At 39.6% G+C, this 24,460-nt stretch overlaps 4 protein-coding genes and 1 non-coding gene across 8 annotated transcripts in view; 2 read left to right on the plus strand and 3 right to left on the minus strand.

Annotated features, from left to right (window-relative positions):
- clcn3 (chloride channel 3) overlaps window positions 1-4,214 on the minus strand; it is a 35,412-nt gene extending 31,198 nt beyond the window's left edge. The window contains exon 1 of one of the 4 annotated variants that reach the window (XM_056368646.1): window positions 3,952-4,213. The gene's annotated coding sequence lies outside the window, so the exon portion shown is untranslated. Of the gene's footprint in view, window positions 1-3,951 lie in introns of all 4 variants that reach the window. The other 3 variants (XM_056368650.1, XM_056368648.1, XM_056368649.1) reach the window with 3 other exon arrangements.
- Window positions 4,215-5,169: 955 nt separating this feature from the next.
- Window positions 5,170-8,378, minus strand: nit1 (nitrilase 1). The gene is made up of 6 exons (XM_056369280.1): window positions 8,187-8,378; window positions 7,572-7,805; window positions 6,726-6,829; window positions 6,481-6,617; window positions 6,163-6,288; window positions 5,170-6,048 (listed from the first exon to the last, which is right to left on the minus strand). The coding sequence occupies exons 1-6, from the start codon at window positions 8,249-8,251 to the stop codon at window positions 5,782-5,784; spliced, it is 933 nt and encodes a 310-aa protein (XP_056225255.1). The 5' UTR covers window positions 8,252-8,378; the 3' UTR covers window positions 5,170-5,781.
- Window positions 8,379-8,952: 574 nt separating this feature from the next.
- pfdn2 (prefoldin subunit 2) lies at window positions 8,953-11,761 on the plus strand. Its single transcript, XM_056369215.1, has 4 exons — window positions 8,953-9,107; window positions 9,884-9,972; window positions 10,163-10,286; window positions 10,525-11,761. The coding sequence occupies exons 1-4, from the start codon at window positions 9,027-9,029 to the stop codon at window positions 10,714-10,716; spliced, it is 486 nt and encodes a 161-aa protein (XP_056225190.1). The 5' UTR covers window positions 8,953-9,026; the 3' UTR covers window positions 10,717-11,761.
- A 585-nt stretch (window positions 11,762-12,346) lies between these two features.
- On the minus strand, window positions 12,347-12,428 carry trnas-gcu (transfer RNA serine (anticodon GCU)). The gene has a single exon. It is a non-coding gene; the product is annotated as a tRNA-Ser (tRNA).
- Window positions 12,429-12,676: 248 nt separating this feature from the next.
- b4gat1 (beta-1,4-glucuronyltransferase 1) lies at window positions 12,677-16,801 on the plus strand. Its single transcript, XM_056369975.1, has 2 exons — window positions 12,677-14,103; window positions 14,603-16,801. The coding sequence occupies exons 1-2, from the start codon at window positions 13,000-13,002 to the stop codon at window positions 14,792-14,794; spliced, it is 1,296 nt and encodes a 431-aa protein (XP_056225950.1). The 5' UTR covers window positions 12,677-12,999; the 3' UTR covers window positions 14,795-16,801.
- The last annotated feature ends 7,659 nt before the right edge of the window (window positions 16,802-24,460 follow it).

Consider the following 24,460-nt stretch of genomic DNA (forward strand, 5'->3'; position numbering starts at 1 on the left):
TAAACCTTTTACTTCAGAGGTTTTGTTGCAGTGAGAGTCATTCACCTCTACCTAATAAGTCCTGACACATTGTTATGACAGTGAAACTACAGGCTGGCCATGGACAAAAGCCTTTGGCAAACGCCAACAGGGTAACTGAAGAAGAGTAATCCTCCCGGGCACAAACTCTTTATTGTGAGGAAAAGAGGAAAGAGAAACTTTTCCTGCGCCAACAATCACACTGATTCACCATGAGACAGGACTTCCCTTTGAGCTATATCAAATCAGCGTGGCCTGGAAATTCAATTCAGCTTGTATGCAAAGTCAGTGTTGAGGCAGAGAGCTTCTAGGTGAGCTCATGTGACATCATTGTTTATTGAGCTTTGACGTGCGGTTAAATGCAGAGTCGTTGTGATTTGACTTCGTATCGGAGTGAAATTTAAACCTGCTTTCTGCTTAATTCCCCAACATAATTTCTTTTGGACTCAAACCAAGCTTTTTTAATCATTCTGAGATTTTAAGAAAACAGCACAACAGGAGTGCTGATTCATGCTGCACTGTTAACCAGGACAAAATGGAGTGAGAATAAAAAAATGCATGTTAAAGGTGTGTAATTATCTTTTCAGGCAGACAGATCCGATATCAAATGAACTGTGCTGCTGAGCCTCTTAACGATGGTCTGCTTTAATCAGACTTGTCATCTTTCCTCCTGTTTCTCTCTGCTGGTGACATTTGATAGCCATAATTATGACAGTCTGCAGCGTACTTGTTCATGTTTCCCGTTCTTGTTTGCAACAGAAATCAAAACAGCAATTATGCCATGGAGACTGGAGTTTGTTGATTATTTAGGAGTTTCCACGCAGCCACTCAGATTTCATTTTGCAGTTTGGAGACGTGGCTGAGCGGAAGAGAGGGAGGAGAGGGAGGAGTGTGTGTGTGACCGTCGATAACAGCAGTATAATCAACAGCTAGGGAACAAAAACGTCGCAGGGTCTGCTGATATTACACAACTAGTTGAGCAGCAAGGGGCCTTATCTTCCTCCTGCTGGTCACTATGGAGGTGTTGCCCAGGCGACCGTTGCTGGGATGTGATTCAGCGTTTTGCACTCCCTCTAACCGACAGGCTCACACCTCCTCCGTAGACGGGGCAAATAAGTTGACACACATCCTTCAAAGGCAGCGGGTGGTCGATATATGGATCGCCTTGTAGCAAAACATCCACGGTGCAGAAGCTCCGACACAACAGGGAGCTTTCACTCCTCACAATGAACGACACGTCAACAATGTGGAGCCGATCACAAGTATCACCAACACTGACAAACTGCTGAAGCTGTGCAGTCATCAATAATATACACACATATTCAGTTTATGGAGAAAAACATGCAAACTCTATGGATAAAAGCAAGTCGCCAAATTTAACTAATAAAATATATTATCTCTTAATTATTCTATATAGCTTTTCACTGACTCGTAACAAATGCCCATCACAAATTATGTGTTTTAGCTAACCAACAGTTTAAAAAAATACAATGATTTTCAGTTTGTAATGTAAGAAAAGAAAGTAAAACTCCTCATTAACTCCGGAGTAAATGTTTTTTCTGCATGGGTCTTACAGATAGATGAAGACCTGGAATGCACATCACGTAAATTGCATTATCAGTCCTTATGCGGCTGTCTCAACGGGAGATACTACCATATAAAAAACAATGGGCCTGACTGAAAACAGAGGAGGTTCTTTCTTTTCAAAATGAATGCTGAAAAATGAATAATACATGTGCTATGGCCTGCAGCGAAAATAAAAGAAATACAGCCATTCAAGAAATCCTTCAGGGTGTGTGTGTGCACTATCAACGAGGCTTTGTCAGCTATTAATTTCACCCAGCCTACGCCAGTCTGCGAATATTAATTTAATTGGGAGACAGCAGTAGATACATCCTAGAATAAAAAAGGAATTTGATTCAAATATACCAGACAAAATATCTACCAGAAAAAATTGGTACGTTTAATTTTGTAATAATGAACATCCATCATTACAAGTTAATTTAAGTATCTTAATTTGCTGTAATTCTGTGCTACTGATCATTTAGTGAGAGCAGGTATCACTTTAAAACAGAAATCTCACTGTGGAGATGTAAAGACCAGATTGATGTTTTCAGTTAAGATGTATAAGGAAGTGACCACAAGACTGTAACTTAGCAAGACTTAGAAACATCAGTTATCTTTGCTGGTCTGTGCAATATGACCATCTACATCCAGATGAACAATATCAGACATAAACGGTAGGTGATCTTGCAGACCGGGTCCTATGTGACCTGAGGGGAGGGAGATAAACACTTAAATGAGATGTTGCGACTGTCTGACTGTGAATGAAACTTTAAGGTCATGCTTAACACAATGGAAGCAAACACTTCAGCCAAACATAACACAATCAGGGGTGCTGATTACACCAACAGCCAAAGCAAATTAAATAAAGAACGCTGCAGTGCCTTTGGTTTGACCCGTCTCTAAAAACTGGGTGGAAAGAGTAAAACTACCAGAGTCTGATCCTGCTGTAACAGGACAGACGGCTGATCATAAATCATTAATATACAATTGAAAACCTGAACAGAGAGAAAAGGAAAGAGTGGCGAAAAATTAACATAAGTTTATGATTAACATTAACACTAATGTTAGTGTTAAGGACAGCTTATTTTTTGGTCTTGGTTGGTTACTGGGACTATGTGAAATGGAATAAGATAAATATTAAAATGGCCATCTAATGATCGCAGGCAGTTTTAGAGACATGTGCAGTAGTTAGTCCCGTGACCTCCCTTGACTTTTCTGGTTGTACTGACAAGATTAGTCGATCAACTATTAACTACTAATTGTTAAATTGTTTAATTCATTGTTTAAGTCATTCATCAAGCATGTGCTCATTCTTGCTTTGCAAAAGTGAGTATTTGAGTGAGTGAGTAGATATGGCATCTAAACATCTTCATAATCATTTTATTTAAAAAAAACATTGTAGCTTTAACAAACAACTGTTTTAATTATTGATTAATCAGCCATGTATATTTGCCACTTTGCCTTGAAAGTATTTAATTCATTAATTTTCAAATAATAATTAATAATTTTCTGTTTGTCAACTGATTATTCGTTGAATAAACTTAGAAATAAATGTCAATGGCTTATATAATGATGGAAAGGAACACAAGTTATTTACAAACCTGACTAAAAACAGCTGTTATGTAGTGAGCTTTAAGACAACAAAACTTCAATGCTAGAAAAATGCCAGTATAATTGCTAATATATGACCCAACTTTCAGTTTCTTTGACAGTGAGTTACACCCTAGGAAATGACATTAAATGAGGGAAATTCTTGCAATTAGCGGATAACCTTACATGACAAGAAGGCAGCCTGCACAATTACAAGCACAAGACTTTGATTTTCGATACTAATACTGAAAAACAACCATGACACAGCCAGCATGGCACAGACAAATCCCGTTTTTCCAGCAACACACAGGCTCAGCAGCTAGCCGTGCACGCATTAACGTTACATCTGCATTACATGGTGAAAATGCCCGTGGAAAAAGCACATCACGGGGAGGACTGTTTGCGTGCAGCTGTCGGATCCTGCAGCCTCAGTTTCTCTTAGCTGCAGTCGAGGGCCTGGGTCCACAAAAACAACCAAAAAAAAAAAAAAAACAGCCTCAAATCAATGTATTCAGACGTGCACGCAAGCTAGTTCACGCAGACTGAGCTACAAGCTAGCTAGCACCTGTTCGTGGCAGAGACAGGGACGTGAAATCATCCTGTACACTTCCCGAAATTTGACAGCGATAAGAGGATGGATGGCCTCGGATGGTGAAACACACACATCTCCATTCTCCAGCGCAGAGAGCTAGGTTAACCGACCTAACGGGTGATTGGGGGGGAATTAAAAATTAAAAAAGATAAAAAAGAAAAAAAGAAAAAGCAGAGCAACGTTACCTTCCTGATGCCTCAATTCCAGCCCGGACACAACAATTCATCCTTTTCCTGAGTTGAAGGGAGGATTTAGTTTCCTACCACACGAGTGGATTTGACATTCTCCTCATCATGATGGTGTTTTCTGTTTTCAGTCCCATTCCTGTGTCAGTGATGGTCACTTCCTGTTTCCCATCCCAGCAGCAGCAGCAGCAGCAGCAGCAGCAGCGGCCCCCTCCTGCTCCTCCTCAGTCTCTGTGACAGAGAATCAGGTAGAAAGGAGAACATCTCATCAATAAGTCATCCCCCCCCCCCCCCTCCTCCTCCTTGCTGCAATCAAACAGCCAGGATTAAACACAGTGGAGTCACTCACTAGAAATGAAAACCAGTGTTACTTCATGGTCCTGTGTGGTGCTGAAACAAGTGGTCGATTGGTCGATAATTTTGATGATCGATTAATCATTGTAGATATTTATCGAGCATGAACACTTTCCTCAAATGTGAGGGTTTGCAGCTTTTCTCCGGTTTATATTACTGCAAAATGAAAATCTTTGGCTTTTAGACTGAGGAAGACTGTGAGATGTGGTTCTGAAAAGTTCTGAGTAATTGAACAGGTAATCAATTATTCAAGAAAATCATGGACAGATTAATCCGATAAAAAATTGTTAAATGCAGCTCTAATCGTGTGTGTCGGTGTGTGACATTCAGAAATGAGTGTGGACTGACATGATTCTTCCTTATGGGGTTTATTTGTGCTTTTTCAGCACGTAAAAGCATTTTTGATTGAAGGACTATTTTTGGTTCTTTACTCTTTTATTATTAAATAAAAGAAAATATTTGTGCTAAAACCTGTAATGATATTTTAGACAGTATTGCTTCCAATGTTGTTGTGGATAGCACTTTTCTATTTAAACATGACGATGACAAAACAGTTTTTTGTTTATCTAAACATGAACAGAATAAGACGCTCAGTAGTTTTTTGTTTGTAAATACAAACGCCACAAAATTGAACCTCAAACTTAAACCTTTTCTCATAAACACAGTTCACATTAACATATCTACTCAGTGTATGTTCATAATTCAACATTTTACACATTTCCAGGCACTGATTTTTATATAATAATATAATTTTATCATAACCTGCTTTTATCATTTTGCATATCAAATATATACATTCAGATCTCATTCATTTAAAAAATGAATGGTTTCATTGTATTGCATAAAAGAAGAGAGACCAAGAGATACTTTTCAGATTTATGAGTTTATAACATGACAAAACCTTTCAGCACAATAATATTTCAAACAATACTGCAAAAAACTGCAAGTGGATTTTTCACACACCTCGTCAATATCACTTCATCAACGTATATTGGAACAGGAATGTATTCTATAAGCTTTTTCAGAATTAAACTGTGTATCAAAACATTTTCTCCAGTTCTTACTGGCCAAAAGTGCCATCTATTGATCAGTAAGAGTATTGCCTTTACAAATTAATGTGGACCAATTTTCTTTTTCAATTTTCAAAATCAACAAAAGCTTCATCTGACAACAATGTATGCTTGTTTCTTCACACAGTAATTTAATGCTTTCACCCTCTCAGTCTGCTGTTTTTGATCAAACACGCTGAAAATGATTCCCTCTTGATCTATTATTAATGGCGGCATTTGAAGTGCTCATGATTCAGCATGACAGAAACCTAAACAAACTGAGACACAAAGAGAAGACCTGTTATGTGTTTGAAATCCAACTTCATAAATTTAATACCCTATTTAGCTCATCTCCTCTGTAATCTATTACTGACAGACCACATCCTGTTTAGTCTATTGTCTTTTAACATTTCCACGTCTCTTGTAGTCAAGTCTTCTCCAGACTGTGGTAGAAGCCAGTGTCTCTGCGGTGCTGTTGGACCGGCATGTTTCTCCTAGTGCTGCTGACTTTTCCCAGGTCGATCTCCACCAGCATCATGCCTGGATTATCGCCTCCACAGTCACCCAGCACCTCGCCCCAGGGATCCACCGCCAGGGCGTGGCCGTACGACGAGCGCTTCTCGTGGTGCCGACCGACCTGTGCTGCCGCCACTACGAAGCACTGGGTCTCAATTGCCCGTGCACGGAGTAACACCTGGGAATAAATATATTTCAGGTACAGATACAGTTTATTGCATTTTTTTTGCTTTGTTTTGCTTAAATTTATATCTTATAGAAATTCTGGCTGTGTTATTCTGACTCATCCCACCTCCCAGTGAGCGGCTCCTGTTGCTACAGTGAAGGCTGATGGGTATGTCAGGATCTCAGCCCCATGCCGTTGCAGAGCGAGCGATAACTCAGGGAATCTCAGATCATAGCAGATGCCCAAACCAACCTACGGCAACAACAACAACAACAAAATAGTAAAATCAAGACAAACATATGAACAGATCCTTATGTTAAGCTACAGTTGGGAAGGCCAAAGTAGATCCAAGACCACCAAATATTTTTACCTTTTTCTTAGTCTAAATTTTAAAAATCATCTACCTATCTATTAGGTGATGGCTATTATCTGATAAAATGGCACCTTGCCGATGGGAGTTTGGACTGGAGACATGAGGGAGGGTCCAGGGACGGTGAAGGCACTTTCTTTGAGGGATACACCTTTTTCTGGCAGTTCCACGTCAAACAAATGGGACTTCCTATAGACTGAAACAATGTCACCTGCGGGTGTAATAACAATGTGTCAATAATAATGAGTATTGCATGCGTGTATTTGTGTGTAGTTAAAGGAATCATTGAGTGGAAAACAGATTGTTAAATGGAAACTACCTTCATCATTAATTATGATGTGGCTGTTGTAGATTCGTCTGTCAGTCTCCCATTCATGTCCTCGTTCATGAAATCCTCCAAGAGACAGCCACACCTGCAACTTCCTGGAAGAAGAAAAGTTGTAGAAATCCTAAACAAGAGCCAATTGTGGCAAGGTAACTACATTTTACTTAAATATAAAGACCTGACTATAAGAGCAGGACACTTAAGTTTTCAGTTATCCTGTAAATGTGGCCACCTGCAAACTGATTCATTGTTTAAACTTGTGAAATACTTACTGAGCACAAGATGGTTGCACAGTTTCAATTACGGCTGTACACAAATTTATTTCTTTGTACATAAGCTAAAAAGTTACAGAGCCAACAAGGACCTGCAGGCAAAACACTTTTAGGTCTGAAGCTTTTTTTTAATCTCATGTACAGAAATCATATTTTCTTTTCTAGTAGTTTAACCAGCATTTATCCATCAGTCTTATTGAACATATCTTCCAGTAGAGAAAGCAGGACTGAACAAACTTTTTATGGTAAAATGCTGCTTTTAAAGATGATTAAAATATCTAAAACACAGACAAACTCTAACAGATTAAATAAAATAAATACAATATAATCTAGCAAGCACTCGACAGTAGCAGAATGCAGTGGGTGAACAAATAAACAAAAAATCTGCTGATTCCTCTATTATGGCTTTGTAAACATACATTTTAAAACTTGACGCACATGGCAGCTATAAATGGACTAATTATGTCACAAATGTTTTTATACATCGACATGCATGTACACTAGCACTTGCCATTACATCCACTTTTACAAAATCTGAAAATGTTCCTGGAAATAACAGTTTGTGCACCTGGCTAGCTGAGTGTATCGTGAGATTGTGTCTCCTGTCAGGCTCTCAGACAGTGACAGTGTCTCCTCTCGACTGGACCCGATGTAGTCAAAGCCCTCAGGCAGGAAGACCATGCTGGCCCCTCGCTCCTTGGCGTCCTCCACCAGCTGTTTACAGGCAGAGAAGTTGGCCTCTTTATCCGGGGTGGCCGTCACCTGACACACTGCAGCCAGGGAGTGAGGTGCAGTGGACATCCTGCACAGAGGAGAGGTTATCATAAAGTGTAGAGAAGCTGCATGCCAAGGAAGCATGTCAACCATGGTTTAGCATTAATTGCACTAGTCTTTCTGTTACATATTTACTGTATCAGATTGTACAGCTTTGCAAGCACAGTGAGGATATGAGGGCATTTAAGTCAGTGTCATTTAAATGCAACATTTGAAACAAAAACGAAACCACTTCTTTAGTGTCAGTGAACTATTTCCATCTCAGTGTTTTCTGTTTACAGATATAAACTCAACTGTACAAAATCACTTACATAACACAATCCAAATTCAGATTTTTATCATACATTCCTTGTCCCTTGGCTAGCTAATAGCTGTCAAGTATATTCCCATATCAGAATAAGAAACATACCTGTTTTGCGGCCTGATCCTGTGTCTCCAGGCTGATGATCTCAAAATGCACCTGACCGTGAACATTGATCTGAGGTAACCCGGACCGCTTGTCACCTCCCCTGTTTAGTCCGTGTTAGTATCATATTGACGTTTGGGTCAGTTTTCAGTTCAGTCCTCTGCAACAGGAAGGCTTAGGCTTCACACTTCTTCTGTAATGTTCGGTGGCTAGAAAAGCATTAAGGCACATCACTGCCACCTGCTGTATGTATTTTATGTTTATGTTATTAATAAGGCACACATTGCAAAATAAATAGAAAGAAAGAAAAATGATGACTGGGACTTACAGACATACATACAGACTAATAAAAACATTCCTTAAGGCTTTGAGGTTGTTTTGCATGATATTTTTGAAAAATTTAAACATCAGATTTCTGTTTTCTTTTAAATATATATAAAAGAAAACAGAAATCTGATGTTGAAATTTTTGTGTTTGTCATATTTTTCACCAATATGACAAACACATAATGAAAACCAAACAACCCATCTCTGAATAGTAATAAAGATGAATGAATGAGCTGCTAGTTGACTGTGTGGACCATCTTCTTTTTCCTTTAAGACTTTAATTACTTTTGAAAACAATTTCCGTCTTATTTCAAGAGCAAGTTGTTTGTGCTCCTACCAGCCACCTAAAATATAAAACAAGAAACGAAATAAGAAAAGAAAATACTGACTGTCTTCACAATCGAGGAAAAAGGCAAGAAAATATCCTTACAAGCGGGACTCCATTTGCACGCAGGCAATCGCATGAACCAGCTCTACACATCCTGCCCGGGGTCCTCCTCAGAAACACCCTTCCAAGATGGCAGCCAACAGCAGCAGCACGGGTAGCAAATCTAGCAGCAGCGCCGGAGGAAAACAGTCCGGCCCTTCAGCCGAACAGGTACCCTCACCTCCATCTCGGTCTGCTTAAGTCGCCACAGTCACTGCCGTCGTAGTTCAGCCGTGTCAGGTGGAGCTAAACCCGCTTATCTGACTCCCAGCGTGGCTACGCTAACGTTAGCTTCCCCATCGCCATCACCCGGTTCTCATTCTGCTTTCTCACCACAAAACGTTGCACCAGTCAACCACAGTGAAGCCATGAATATTATTTGCATTTGAAAACGGTTTATTGCCTGTTTATGTTTCTGACAGACAGATAAATATGGTTAAGGCGCATTTTAATCAGCATGTGCCTGTAATGGGGTGGGTATGGTTTTGGTGGATGGGAGTGGGAGAAGCTATTTTTATCACTGAAGACCACCAACCCTGTCTTACTGATGTGAAGACACACAAGTCTTAAACCAGCAAGGATTCAGATCGTTTTCTCAAGTGACTGAATACTCTGAAAACAAAACTCCTGAAACCGAAATGCTACTTTTGTAAATATAGATATCTTATCAATAAAAAAACAGTGGTGGAAAGTAATTAATTACATTTACTTGGTACTTCTACTCCACTACATTTGGACAGCATTTACTGTTTATTGATGCTAAACTGATACAAAATATAACCAACATATAAAAAAAATTATGTATTTTTATTGATTGAGCCATCCAGTAGTGTATAAAGGTAGAATTTAAAAATAGTTCAAATTAGCTCTGTTTTTACCAGCTGTAACATTGAAGTGATGTGTACATGAATCCATGAATTATTATAACTCTAGTTTTTGTGTGACAGGTGGTGGCAACATTTCAGAGGATGCGGCAGGAACAACGCAGTATGGCTTCTAAAGCTGCTGAGTTGGAGATGGAGATCAACGAGCACAGGTTGGTAGCTGATGCTCCCACCTCTGCACTGAATTCTCTTCCTTTCCTTCATTTTAATGACTGTTAAAAACAATAAAATCACTATATAACATAATCTCCAATTGATTTTTGAGTTACAGTTTTCACACCAGAAAACAAGATGTCTCAACTAAATAATTCTTGGTTATTAATGTTTGTTTTCTCCATTCAGCTTAGTAATTGAAACGCTGAAAGATGTGGATCCTTCGAGGAAATGCTTTCGTCTAGTAGGAGGAGTGTTGGTGGAGAGAACGGTAAAAGAAGTTCTACCGGCCTTGGAAAACAACAAAGAACAGGTAATGGATGAGAAAAGTAAAACAAATGTACTAATGAAATTATTTTTAAATTTCACTTGCAAACACTTTTGTCTAATGGCTGCATACATGTAGCCTTTTAACCCACTAATAACAAGCACTTTTCTTTCAGTATGTATTCATTTAAAACATACAAATAAGTCCAGAGACAACTTCAGGGAAGAATCTAAAATTTAATTTAGTGAAAAAGCTCTCACTCTCTTTCCTTCTGTCCCCACAGATCTCCAAAATTATCGAGTCCATCAACACACAGATGCAGACGAAAGGACGGGAACTCACAGAGTACAGGGAACGCTACAACATCCGGTTGGTGGGAGAGGGCGAGGGAGAGGCACAAGGCCAGTCAGCGGCGTCCTCCAGGGACAGCGAGGGAAGCGGGTCCAAAAGCGGTGCTGGTGTTTTAGTGTCGTAATTTATAATAAAGGGCTACAGTAGGGCCTTATGATTTCCGCAGTACTGAAAACACAGTTGGAGTCACAAAATCTAAGTTCAAAAACGGAACCCTACACAGGAAAACTTTGGATTCGGAGATCATTGAAATTTCTGCTAAATACACCTGGCATTGAAGTAGTTTGCAACAGACACAAATTCAAAGTGTACATAGTACTCTGCTTACGTATGTTCAGAGTGAATGCTAGTGTGTGTAAAAATACGAGTTGTTTGTCTTATATTTGCCTTCATATTGTGGCTTAAATTCAACAATTAAATTCTGCCTTCTTGCTCTCATTTACACACGAGTGAGTTAATGTTATTTTACTGTCTCAGATAAAACATTTTTTCCCCCATGTATGATATAATTAGGTAGTTCAAAATAATTTAATAACACCTAGAACATACAAGACAAACTAGATCACATTGCATTTTGAGTAAACATGCTTTTGCATTTTTTAAACTTAAGATTTTGGACTAACAACTTAAAAATGTGAACACATAAAAGCTGATTTCATAGGCCCCTTAAGTAGGTTGAAAGTCACCCTTGTCAAGGCAGAACTGGTCCTGGAAGGCATTTACCAATATGTGTTAGAGATTATACTGTAAACATGTCACTGTAGATCAAAATGAATCTTGTCAGCTTTATTCACCTTCCCTCTGTGACACATTTTATGTGCGTCTTCAAACATAAGCCATGCATTGAAAGGCTGCTGGTTTGTATACATAATACTGATGTGAGGTCAGTTTGTATTCAGTAGTTACTAAAGCTCAAAACAGTGATGTGACCAGGGAATGCTACAGCACACCTTAATAATAAAGTCCTGTTATTAAAAACACAACATAATGTGTTTTATTCTTTTTGATCTGTAGCGCATGCTTGAGCTTGGAATGGTTAAATTAAATTAACAGTCTAAATCGGGGAAATGCCTCCTAGGACCTGATGGGTACTGTCACACTGTTCATGTAGTTGTTAGGGCAAAAATGTTTTTGTTAATGATCATCAATTAAAGAATGTCACAATTGCACTTTGTTGTGTGGTGTCTTTAATCAATGTTGTAGACTTCAGATATACATACACTGTTCATAGTGTCGCCTCTAACCTTTATCAGGACGTTAAATCCATTAAAGCAAGAGTCATGCAGGTGTGGTAGATTTCATATTTAGATTACATGAATGTAACCGTGTGACCAGTGGACTGCAAACATCACGGCAGTCAAGTCAAAATGGGGTTGATTGATTTCCATCTTTCTTGCTCCCAGATTTCTCTGTCTGCACTAGTGGATCATAATGAAGGTCTAACAGATATTTTCATAAAACCACTGCTTCTCTGTGTAGACACAACCTCACCTTACATTATTTATATTAGGCATAATTCACATCTGTGGTTTTCTGGGAGATTAAGGGACCCATCCTGAAGATTTTTTTTAAATGCTGCTGACACATCTATTTCTGGCCTGTGTTTTGGATAGCTTGAGTATGTTTTCATTCAAATTAAACATGAATCTAGAAAAAAAATAACGTAATTTATTTTTGTATATTATAGGGGAGAGTTGCTGAAAGGTTTGGATAAAACCATGGCTGTATAAGCAATTAGAGCAAAATAAAGTTACCGACGAGGATGGGATTCGAACCCACGCGTGCAGAGCACAATGGATTAGCAGTCCATCGCCTTAACCACTCGGCCACCTCGTCTTATGGACTGCACTCAGTCAGCACACAGAGTTTTATAGCTAACATATATCATATTAATAGTCATGAATATTTTGTTTGTGTGTAATACTCTCATGAAAACCTGAGACATGAAAACAGCCGTTCAATTTCAATGTCAGTCAGGTTTGCTAACAGCTAGCCACCTAGCAGAGCTGTAAGACCACATTCATCGGCGCCTTTACTCTAGACATTACGGTTATTACACATCGACATGCGCCGCTGTCGCAGCAGCAGCAGCAGCAGCAGAAGCGCAGAATGATAACAACTGTGTTTTGATGGCGATCAAAGAAACTGGATTCGTCTCGTCCTTTTATTCGCGCTGTCGATAGCTGTATGAACATCTGGGGCAGCGTTGCCACTAACCAGCAAAATATGCCGTCGGGTATTCGTTGCATTTCCAGCCCAACAGGCTGTAGTGTTAGCACCGTGGTAGCAATGTAGGTAACGTTAGCTGGGACGCTTGGACAGACGTAGCGAGCCCTCAAGGCAACAGCAGCCTGCTCCGGTGTTTGGACCTGCTTTGTGTACACTAATCGGCCAGTTCACATCTGGAATGCATCTCTCCAAGAAATGTTCCGCCTTCAAAGTGGTGCTGAGTGCTCTGCTGATAGTGGCGCTGCTGCAGCTCATATACCTGTCCTTTTTATCCAAGTTTCACGGTAAGCAGCAGCGGTACCGATATTCTGAGCTGTTTGGGAGCTCTGGAGGCAAGAAAAATGGGCACCAAGAGAAAAACACGCGGAAGGAGCGTCTGAGGTATTCTCTGTCTACCGGTGGGATCTTCGACAACAGTGGTCAGTACCGGGTGTACAAGAACTTGATCAAAAGTGATTTCACCACAAATCAGAAACCAGGATCCGACCCCAGCGCCAATGTCCTGGCTTTAGCCACACACACGACCATCAACAACCTGCATCACCTGGAATCTCTTCTGGAAAGGTGGCAAAACCCTCTCTCTGTGGCCATATTCGCACATGGGCAAGATGTCAAGTTTGCCACGGCTCTGGTCTATGCCCTCAGCTTCTTCTGCCCTCAGATCCAAGCCCTGGTGGACTTCCACTTGGTCTGCCTCTCAGGAGAGATGGCCAGTTTCCCTGAACAGGACCGTGAGCATTTCGCAGGGCTTGAGGACTGCCCCTCTGTGTTCACCAGACTGGAGACCCACAGGGATAAATACAAGAACTATGCCATCAGTGGAAACGTCTCCTACCCAAACAACCTTCTTCGTAATGTTGCCCGTGGTGGCACAGAGTCCTCCTACATCCTGGTCATTGACATGGACATGATGCCGAGCGCTGACCTGCACCAGCAGTTCCTGGCGATGATCATGAGCCGAGATCCAGGGAGTGAGGAGGTTTTTGTGTTACCTGCTTTCGAGATCCGTCATGCCAGGAAGATGCCTGCCAGCAAGGCAGAGTTAGTGCAGCTGTACCAGGTAGGTGAGGTCCGGCCCTTTTATGAAGAGCTGTGTCCTCGCTGTCAGGCCCCCACCAACTACTCACAGTGGGTTAACAGCCACGTTAGAGGGACAAGCACCCTGGAAGTTGCCTACACTCTCACCTGGATGGACCCCTGGGAGCCTTTCTACATCGGGCCCCGCACTGTGCCCCTCTATGACGAGAACTTCAAGCAATATGGCTTCAATCGCATCAGCCAGGTGAGTACTATAATTGCTCCAATTGCCTCTCTCACAACCTTGTCCTGAACAACTGGCCATCCTTAATGTAAAATTAGAATCAGATGTACATTTTATGTTGTTTTTGAGCTGTAAATTAATGGATTACTTTCAGTAGTTTGGGATTAACCTGTGTTACATGGTCCTTTGAGATCAACGATAGGCCTGGTATTAATCTGTATTTTTGTTAGTCAACAAATCCCATGAAAAAAAGTCTCAGTGGTTTCTAACAATAATAAGAAAAGTAGTTGATAACAAGAAAAATGTGCTGTTTCCAGCCTTATCCTTTTAAATGTCTTCATTCAACTGACTAAATTTAGTAAATGTGGCTCTGAATAAAGCTCCCTGAAGTCTGAGAAAATAATCTTTCCTCCTTGCTGTCACCTTTCTTCTCACCTCCCTTCTCACCTCCTCTCCTTTCCCTCTCATCACTTCCCACTTTATGTCTGCCTTCTCACCCTCTCCTCCCGTCTCCATCCAGGCCTGCGAGCTCCATGTGGCCGGATACAGGTTCTCTGTGCTGAGCTCAGCCTTCGTGGTGCACCGGGGCTTCAAGATCCAGGGGGAGTTCCATGCCAAGAAAGACGAGGAGAACAAACACAACCGGGTTCTGTTTCGCAGCTTCAAAGAGGGCCTGAAAACCAAATACCCATCCTCCACAAGAAGATGCTGAGAAAAAATGAGGACTCTATATCCTGCATCAGTCTCTAGTGAAATAAGTCTTCTGCTGAAATGATGAACGTACATTTTTTCTTATTTTAACCAGATTTTAGTTTCCAGTCAGGCTCTCCCTGGCCAAAGCATCATCATTTTTCCACAGTGTCTTGTGATGATAGAACAGTAGGAGTTAAAGCTAATCCAACTCTTGGTCTTATTTCAAGTCCTTCCAAAAATGAGCAGCAGGGAAATGTTCTCCAGGGATTTCTGAGAGCGTCCTACTAGTTGGGACTGAGAGGAAAAAACTGGCTAGCGACTCATGAGATTACTGCTTTTTGAGTCAAATACACATTTAAAGTTTAGATGGCATTTGATCTACGTTACTCCTGAACTATACGAGGTACATGTTCTATTTTAAAACATGTTTGAGCTTGTCCATTTACAAAAATAGACTCAAAAACGTGATGACAAGTCACAGTCTCTATCCATTCAAAGAAACAGAAATCCAGAAATGTGACATGAAGTTTAAAGTTCTACACCTCATGACAGCTGATCAAAGATTGCCTTGTTCCATGTAGTTCAGCGGAAAACACATCTAGTCGTCCCTGATGTCAAATTTACAGTTTGACATTATTAAAAAAGCAAAGGAAAAAGGGTCTTTCTGTGGCAAAGACCGAACCATGCTGCTGGATGCAAATGCATTTTATAATGAAAGAATGTGATTGATCTGTAAGGTAACGAGTTCTCCATCTACACATGGTTTTCAACAATTTTGTTAGATTTGATATGATGATGTTGATGAAACAAAATGGCAATTCAGTCTGTTTAAGTCTTTCACAATTGTACACTTTTCAGTGTAATTGGAAATTAAGTGCGACGCTTTGAAATCTGTGCCAATCAGTGACGTGCTCCGGCCACCAGATGGCAACAGACACTTGAGTGTTAAGCGCTCGGTTGCTGTTCATATTTTAGCCTGAAGTGAGTGTTAGAAACGCCACAGAAGAACACAGGGATTACACAACACCAGTGTTGTTTGGTGCTCAGAGGGATGTGAATTCACTCTGCGCCACAGCCATCAGCACATTTCAGAAGTTTTCAGTACGCTGTCGGTGCTTGTTCTTGCCTCAAACTGTCTGAGGTGATTACTCACACATCACAAGGACAACAAAGCACTGGGAAGGTTTATGTAGAGACACTAGCATTTTGCCAACACTGTGAAAAACTGCTGTATGATAACACTGAGGATCTGACACTAGTAGTCGATTAGATTATCTAAAGCTGGGTTTTTTCAGCCCTTTTAGAAGAGTGTATGTGACTGAGTGACTGAGCTACATGTGGAGATGTAGCATGGTTAGTGGGTACAAAGATAAAAGCAGCCGTGTTGTTAAAAGGATTGCTCTGGAAATACTCTCAACACCACTAGAAACAAATGGCAAATTATAAACCTAATGCTTTACTCTGTAACCTACTGGTACATACAAACAGTATTAAACATTGACTACCACTTTTCTCATGTCTGTTTAGTGAATATAAGAAGCATACACAGAAGATGATGTTTGGTTACTTTTAAGTGTTAAATTGTTATATAATTGTTGATTTTGGAGAGTTTTAAATATTTTTTTTCCTTCTTCATTTGTAGTGTTTATGATATATTTATTGTGAAAACATTTTCCATTAACTGGAATTGGTTGAATCATTTTTTTAATGACCCCAAGCAGGAAAAACTGTAGCACAAAATTGTGTGATCGTGCGAAAAATTATGTTTGGTATGGCACATTTAAGATTTTTGTTTTAGAACTACTATTAAATAATTTTATTTGGTATTTTTGGAGTGAGATCAATTTCAACAAATTACCTTGTGTGATGATGTGAAGTGGTGCTTTGTTTTTCATGTGTCTTTTCCTTACTTGAAAATGCAGTTTTTTGTATTTATTTTTTCTTTTGTGTTCACAAAATATAATGCTTGATTTGTATTGTTGGAATTTATATTAAACCCAATGGAGGACTTTTATTTAACCCATAACTGTTATTCACTATAGTTTTATTATACAAGATGCTGTCTTTGGTCGCAGATACTGAACAACACCCCCAGTCATCAGAAAGCTCTTTAAGCACTTGGAAATGCCCAAATCCAATCAATTAACTTCACCAGAGGGCTTTATAATGACAAGTAATGTCAACAGAGTTTCCAGAAGCATCATTTAAATAGGAAGGTAAGAAGCTGAGGGCAGGACAAGCCAAGGAAACATGACACACATGCCTTTGTAAGAGGCAACAATAAAGCAGATTTCTTTCATTTGAGCTGAAAGTGTGTGTGACATTAGGTAGTAATTTGTATATTTCAAGTTGTGGGCCATTCACCATTAGAAAAGCTACAAGATATCAGTAGGAGTATCGTTAGCTGAGCACTTGACACAGTTGATATTGACCTGTGGTGTAACTTGGATTAAGATGGGGATTTAAAGGCATCCCTGCACCAATAGCATGTGATGGGTGATTAAAGGGCGAGTCAGGCTAGCATCCAATTAAAAGCTCCTATTTAGTAATTAAGATCTGTTTTAAAGTGGACTTTAAGAGTTCTCTTCTGTTTGATGTGGACTGAATTACTTCTGCAATGGCAACCAAACGTCTACACCACCAGAGTTACTGACTAATATTTCTGAAGAACAATACTTTTCATTTCATCTCAACATAAGCCAGTTTTAGAAAGTTGACAATTCAATATCTGTTTGTATAGCGTCAGTAACCCAAGTGTTGACCGGTGAGCCGGCCACCTGTTAGAGAAGTAGAGCACGTGTGACATTCGGCACTTGACAGTTTGTCTGAAGCACCGTGGCATTTTGTGGTTAAGCCTGCATTACCGGGCTCAATGATGAGCTAGGCACGCGAGAGCTAGTAGCACGCAACTTCACACTTTTGGCTTTAGTTTGGCTTTCATTGGACATCTAATCATCATCCACCACAAGTCGTGGGTCCTGAGTAAATATGGGCACTTTTGCTTTCTGGTCAATGCAAAGATGCAAACTTACTATGATTAAAAAGCATGTCCTGAACTATATGTTGCTGATTTTTAAGGAAGCCTCTAAAATGTTTTGTCTTATATTGCTATCCAAATTTTTTCCACCTCCTTTGAGCTACTTTTTCTTACAAGGTTACCACTAACTTTGCATAAATTGGCAGTATTCACCTGGCTCCCCCTTTCCTGGGTGTTAATAATGTGGCAGAAGGTGCAGAAATGTTTGGAGGGGGGTGGCTTGTGTGGATCAGGAGAGGCAGGTTTGGTGAGGTAAAGTGGGGTTTATCTCGACAGCTTTGGGGAGAGAAGGCTTATCTGGGTCACAGAGCTTTACGACATAAGCAATTAGGGCTGCCCTCTCTTGTGTACGCTAGCAGGAGGGAGGCCTCCCGCCATCTAGATTAGCCGCCCTGCTAAGGACAGGAGAGCTCCATGGCTTCTGGATGGTGGAAGGAACCAGCTGGAGGGCGAGATGAGCAGGCGGTGGGGGGTTCATCGAGAGAAGGGGGAGGAAAGGGTGAGGGCAATGAGAGCAAGGGGTCAACATACAGGCGGTGTAGACATACAGGCCCTTCTGTAAAGGTCAATGAATGGGTGAAAATGAAGGAGTAAATGACCCATACTCGTGGAAAGAATTCGCAAAATGAAATGTGGGTACAAATGAATTGCTTGTTTGTCCACTGTAACATGTTTAACAACAGTTTGAAGAGGAAAGGACTATAGAGGATGTTTATGCCGCTCAGCTTAACATCAGTGATTTCTTCTAATGAGCCACTTGACTGGAAGGATTTACAAGTGATTAGGCCAAGTGGTTGAGGAGATCTTTACATTCATTGAATAAATGATTTATTAACTTGAGTGCCTTGGGGGGGAACTTTAAAATATATTGGTACAGAAAACTGACAGAAATAGATTACTCTTACACTGCATATTTTCCACTCTGGAACTGTATCTTCAGTGTGGAAAATACTTTCGTCAGCAGTTCTGCAACAAATGTCTGTCACCATAAAATAAAAATAGGCTTGAATGGGCCCAGATGAAAATTTAACAAGCACCAAGAGGGTTAGACAGTTAATTTTTTTTAACTATGTCGAAAACTGACATTTTTCAGCTAATCCCTGAGGTAATGCATATCCATCCGTGTAGGCTGAACTGAACTTTGTCACAAGCTTGACTGAGGTCTGGTGTTAGGACAGGTTGGCAAGTTATGAAAAATCTAGGGCTGTATGCTAATGATTATCTTCATGACCGGTTAATGACTTGTTTATTTTTAGATTAATCAATAAATTATTTGCTCTTTAGAATGTATATAAATAAAAAATTACACATTTGATGACAAATTTCTTAGATCTGAAGGTGACGTTTTGTTTATTTTGTCCGACCAACTCTCTAAAACCCAAACATCTACCGATTATTTTCTGGATTAATTGATCTAAGAATGTCACAAAACAGTAAAAAAAATGCCTGTCACAATTTCACATTTCTTCAAGACTGGTAAGTAAAAAGTTGTTCATGGTAACGTTATCAAAAACGTACATACAGCACCTTTAATATTGACTTAAACGACTATTATTATCAAAATTGTTGCCAGTTAATTTTGTCAATCAGCTAAATTATTCGTAAACTAATCGTTTTGCATAAATGTTCTATTACTGCTTTTATCTGCTCTCTTGTAGTCACACACTCCACCTTGCTTTCTTCCTGTATAACCTCCCCTCTTCATATACTGTATGTGTTGTCTGCTAATTTGTATGTTAATTACATGCAGATGTGTCACCCGGGAACATGAACATGTTTTTTGTTGAGACGGTCACAACAACAGATTGTAACCACACGCTGAACATGTCTCTCTCTGTGATGTAGGCATCCGTTTCACTTAAACAAGTGAAGGCTTAGCTGCCATCAATGCCAGCTTTGGGAGAAGTTTACCTGTCTGCTTACTGGAAAAAGCCTCTCAAGCAGAGGGCACGCATATCACTCAGCCTCTAAACCTGGTGTTCCTGGACGCCCAGGCTGCCTTCAGTTTAAATGTATCCTGCTAAAGGACAGAAGTAATGAGACGTGACACTGCCCCGGGGAAAGAAAAGGAGGCCTAACAGATATAGGTAATCCTTCTCACCAAGCTAACGCCTCTTAGCCTCCCACCCCTGCTGTCACATGAACCCAGCGGGAAAAGACACAAAAGACATACACAAGTAGACAAATATATACACACACAGGTGAGTAATCATTAAAAGTCATTATACCTACATATTAGCCATGTCATGCTGTACTGCAGGAAACTCAAAAATACATACTGTACTTATACAGTACGTACTAGGAAGTGAAACTCTGAAACATATGTTCTCAACCACACACACACACAGGCCACCTTGGCCACAGTGAGTTAATTCTGCTTCGATCGATTCCTCAATACGAGGCTCATTTATCACAATAATTCACTAACAGATGATGGAAGCTATGATACAATTACCCCAATGTTTGCACAACACAAACTGGGTGTATGCCAACAATGTCGCAAAGATTACCAGACGGATTTATCATGCCTTACAATTGCTGCAATAGAAAACGATGATTGTCCGTGTAGTAATTTAAAGTCTTTCAAAAGTAGAAAGTAGAAAAGATTAAGGTTATTGAGTTTGCTGGAAGAAGCAACTGTTTTTTTTTTTTTAAATCAACAAACCTGGCCGAACACTTACTGCAGTTAACATACTTAATAAAGCAGTTGTAGTACGGGAGATTAAGTGGGATTTATATGACAGATTAAACTTTAGTTGAGCTGTCAGCTACTGTACCAAAGGATCTAACAACACGACTTTAAACAAAATCAATATAAGCCCATAGTGAGGGTGACTGTATTTGTTTTCACTATTTTTTGCAGTCATGATGTTAGAAATGTCAGCAACGCCAGTGACATTATTACAATTACTGGGGCAACTGACTAAACATTAAGATGAAAGTGGACTTAGCCGGCATAGCGCAGGTATGTGATGCTAATTTCTAATGTGAATTACAACATTCACATTTTCTTGTTTGTTGAAAGTGAGATTTTTTAAACACCATATTTTGGCGCATAAATGCGACATACTGCAATGAAGAAACTGTTTTCTAACAGTTCCCTCCTCTGTCCTGCACTTTGTTACAACATCTAATGAAGTGGAAATCATGCAGTAACTAGGTTGCATTACATTTGGTAGAAGGGGAGTTTTATCGTCTAAAGCAGAGCGGAAGCTGCACAGTCCTGTTCACAGTCCTGCAATAATCAGTATAAACAGATTCCTTATATTGACAGGAGCAATAAACCTATGTAATGCTCTGGTAGATTTGCTTTGCTTTGTATTACAGTATCCTGTACGTAAAAATGTTTCATTAGCATTAGACAAACCTAAATTCTATGCAAATGCTTTGCTTGTTCTGTAACTAAAATATTTTCCAGCACCTTACATACACTTAAAAAACACAAGAATTGGTCCAAATGTGAGATGTCTGAGAGAGCACTGTTGGGCATTATTATAGAAAACACTAAGAAGAGAAAACAACTGTCAGGCATTGACAATACCGAGGAAATTGTAACTAATTAAAGGCATAATTTCAGTGCCAAATTACTTAATCTTGTTAAGTGTGAGGATAGACAGACTGAAGAGGTTTGGCAAAAAAATAAAATAAAATAGGTTGTGTGAAATATTTCAGATCATACCCAATGAACAACAAATATTAGTATCACCAAGTGCAGTCATGCATCTCATGTCCAGCTGCCTGACCACAGTGTGTTCATGTTTTGGTTATTGTGAAAGATGATCTGCCCATTAGTTAGTTCAGCTCAGGGCTGACACGTGTTGACAGGTCCATTTGTCCATCCCCCATATTTTCAGACACTTTGTCCAAAACCAATTGTTATTGCAAATTAGCTGACTGTCTAATCACATGTGTTTATCGTTGCGGATATGCAATTTCAGCTACATTTAATTTAAATAATGTTTAGGGCTGCAACTAAAGATGATTTCATAGATTACTCTGCAGATTATCTTAACAAATGATCGAATAACTGTTTTGTCTATGTCAGAAAACAGTGAATAATTTCTCAGAGCTCAAGGTGACATCTTCAAATGTCTTGCTTTGTCTGACCAATAATCCAGAAAGAGAAAGATATTCAGTCACTGCCATAAACAACAAAGAAAAGTATAAAACCCTGACATTTGAGAGGCTGCATTGAAAGAAAGTTCAATCGATTAATCAACTTAATCACTGCAGCTACAGTTGCAGTTACACTGGATCAATACTGTCATATTGCATTTAATTTTAATTGTTGACCATAAGAATATTTTTTTTGAGAGCCTTCATTTTTTCAGAAAGAATTATGACCCATGAAAACAAATTGACTGGCACAACTGTATTTGTGTGTTTACGATACTGATATTGACTCAGTTTACAATATGATGAGAGAGTGCAAGTTCAGGCTCAGAACAAAAGAGCAGGACAAAGTGTGTCATGCTTCAACAGGGTGAACGCTTGTGGTCAAGAGGTCTGAACCCAGGATTTCCAGGTGAGGGACTTATTGCCTCTAGTAAATTTACTTTATCATTTTTTCACCCTGCCCTGACAAAGGAAACTGTCGTTTTGGGCAAAATACACTCAAAATCTCTGCACACACTTGTTAGACACTTGTTAGACCAGTGAATAATCACCTCTCCAATATAACTGTGATAAACCCATGCAGCTATGTACCCCTATTTTACAACGCCATGTTCAGGCCTTTCCCCATGATTACCCTGCTGAAAGACAAATGACCCTTCCGATGCTTCTTTCCGCCTGACAGCTGAGCGGTCTTTCTGCCGAGGCCCTGACAGCATCAGCAGACATCGAGGGCGAGGACGGGCTGGGCTGGGCCGGGCCGACCAGAGAGGATCAGGGGGAGGTAAGTCACCAAAGCAGGAATTAATGAGCATTATAGTATTAGGTAAGAATAAGTCCCACCTTAAATCCCTCAGGATTCCTAAACAACTCCAGCAACACCTGTTACATATGATGATGGCGGGAAGCAGAGGAAGAGGAGGGTTTCTTCTCACAAAGCAAGACAGAGGTTTTGATACAAAAATTAACCAATATTTAAGTGAAACTATTTGTTCTACCGTTTCTCTTATTGAACCATCTCAAATTGAGTCAGTGAATTCTCTTTTATCACAACAGTTCACAACATTACTCATATATTTTACTTTTTTCATACATAGTTTGTAGTCAGAGCTTTCTACTGTACGTACAATCTTCTGTAGTTACAGTATGTTGTTTAATGTAAGTAAATCAGTTTAAATGAAAATTTTAATCTGCACCATAGTAATAGTTTTAGTTCAGGACTAAACATGCCCATAAAAAGCAGATAATACCAATCAAACTACTGATAAAATTGGTAAATTGTAAATCCTTTTGGCAGTGCTTTAGGAAAGACTACACTAAATTAAACTTTCTGTATAATTAATCAAAATAATCATTATTTGTGGTAATACAATGGCCTGAGAAAGTGTTGGTTTATTTATCATATACTGGAAACATTAAAAGGAAGTGATGGCTACTGGATCCTACAAAAAACGAATTTAAATAATCTAATCTTTTTATCCAGTACAGTGTGTCGGCTTGATGTTTACTTTAAACTACTTAAAAATTCACTCACTCAGTCACTTAGGGCTGATTATTAAAACAGTTCACAATAAAAATAGGGACTTCAAAAAAACTTCAAGTCAAGAGTCCAAACAGTCTGAAACGCAGCCTGTTACATCACTTGCTGTGTCACCCAGACAGTCACTTCTCAGTATTCAAAGCTCTGTGCCCACAATCAGCAAAACAAGAAAACAAATAATCCAGTGCAAGCAGTGATTTGCCTGGGCTATTTTTCAAAGGCTTAAATTAGAGTTTGCCAGCTAACCGTGAGCTTGTGGTAAGCTGATCCCTCAAACAGCAAACATGATACTGTCTGGGGGTGGTTCATTACATGGGAGGGAACAATGACCCAATCCATCAGCGAACGATACCTGGAAAGAACATCTCATTACACAAATAATCTCCAGACAGCTTTTCACTTCACACCTTGAAGTGTAAAGAAGCCTGTTGCTCTGGTCACGTATTAATTCAAGTAGAAGGGATTCCCCCTGGAAATGCTTTAATGTTAAGAAACTGGGCACAGTGACACAGCACTATGTTTGAACATTTAGTCACATGCTGCCAGATCACTGACTTTTAAGAATCTCCTTTTGGGTTTCCTAATAAAAACAAGTTCTCTTTTAATTTCTAAGGTTTTATTAAAGAAATCTGGGCAAATGTTCTCCTGGGGTCAAGGTCTATGTAGTCTTGAGAAGGAAACCCCAGTATAGTTTAGATGTATGAGAAACACACTTTTTAGTCGACAACAAGTGTTTCTACTGTGGTTGTGGAAGAATAAGGAATTTTGGAAAATTTTGATTTTCACTATTTTCTTCTGACATTTTAGACCATAATGTAATGGTTAACTGAGAGAATAATCTGAAGATTATTAGGTGATGAAAATAATCGTTACTTGCACCCCTTAATCATACAATATGGCAAAGCTCATATATATTTATTAGGAATAAGCCTCACAAGCTTTTAAAGAACCCAAGTCCCTGAAAGTGTTTCCAAGTCAGGAGACTCATATACCAC

This window comes from Seriola aureovittata, chromosome 23 (assembly GCF_021018895.1).
Source record: "Seriola aureovittata isolate HTS-2021-v1 ecotype China chromosome 23, ASM2101889v1, whole genome shotgun sequence".
NCBI classification, from domain to species: domain Eukaryota; kingdom Metazoa; phylum Chordata; class Actinopteri; order Carangiformes; family Carangidae; genus Seriola; species Seriola aureovittata.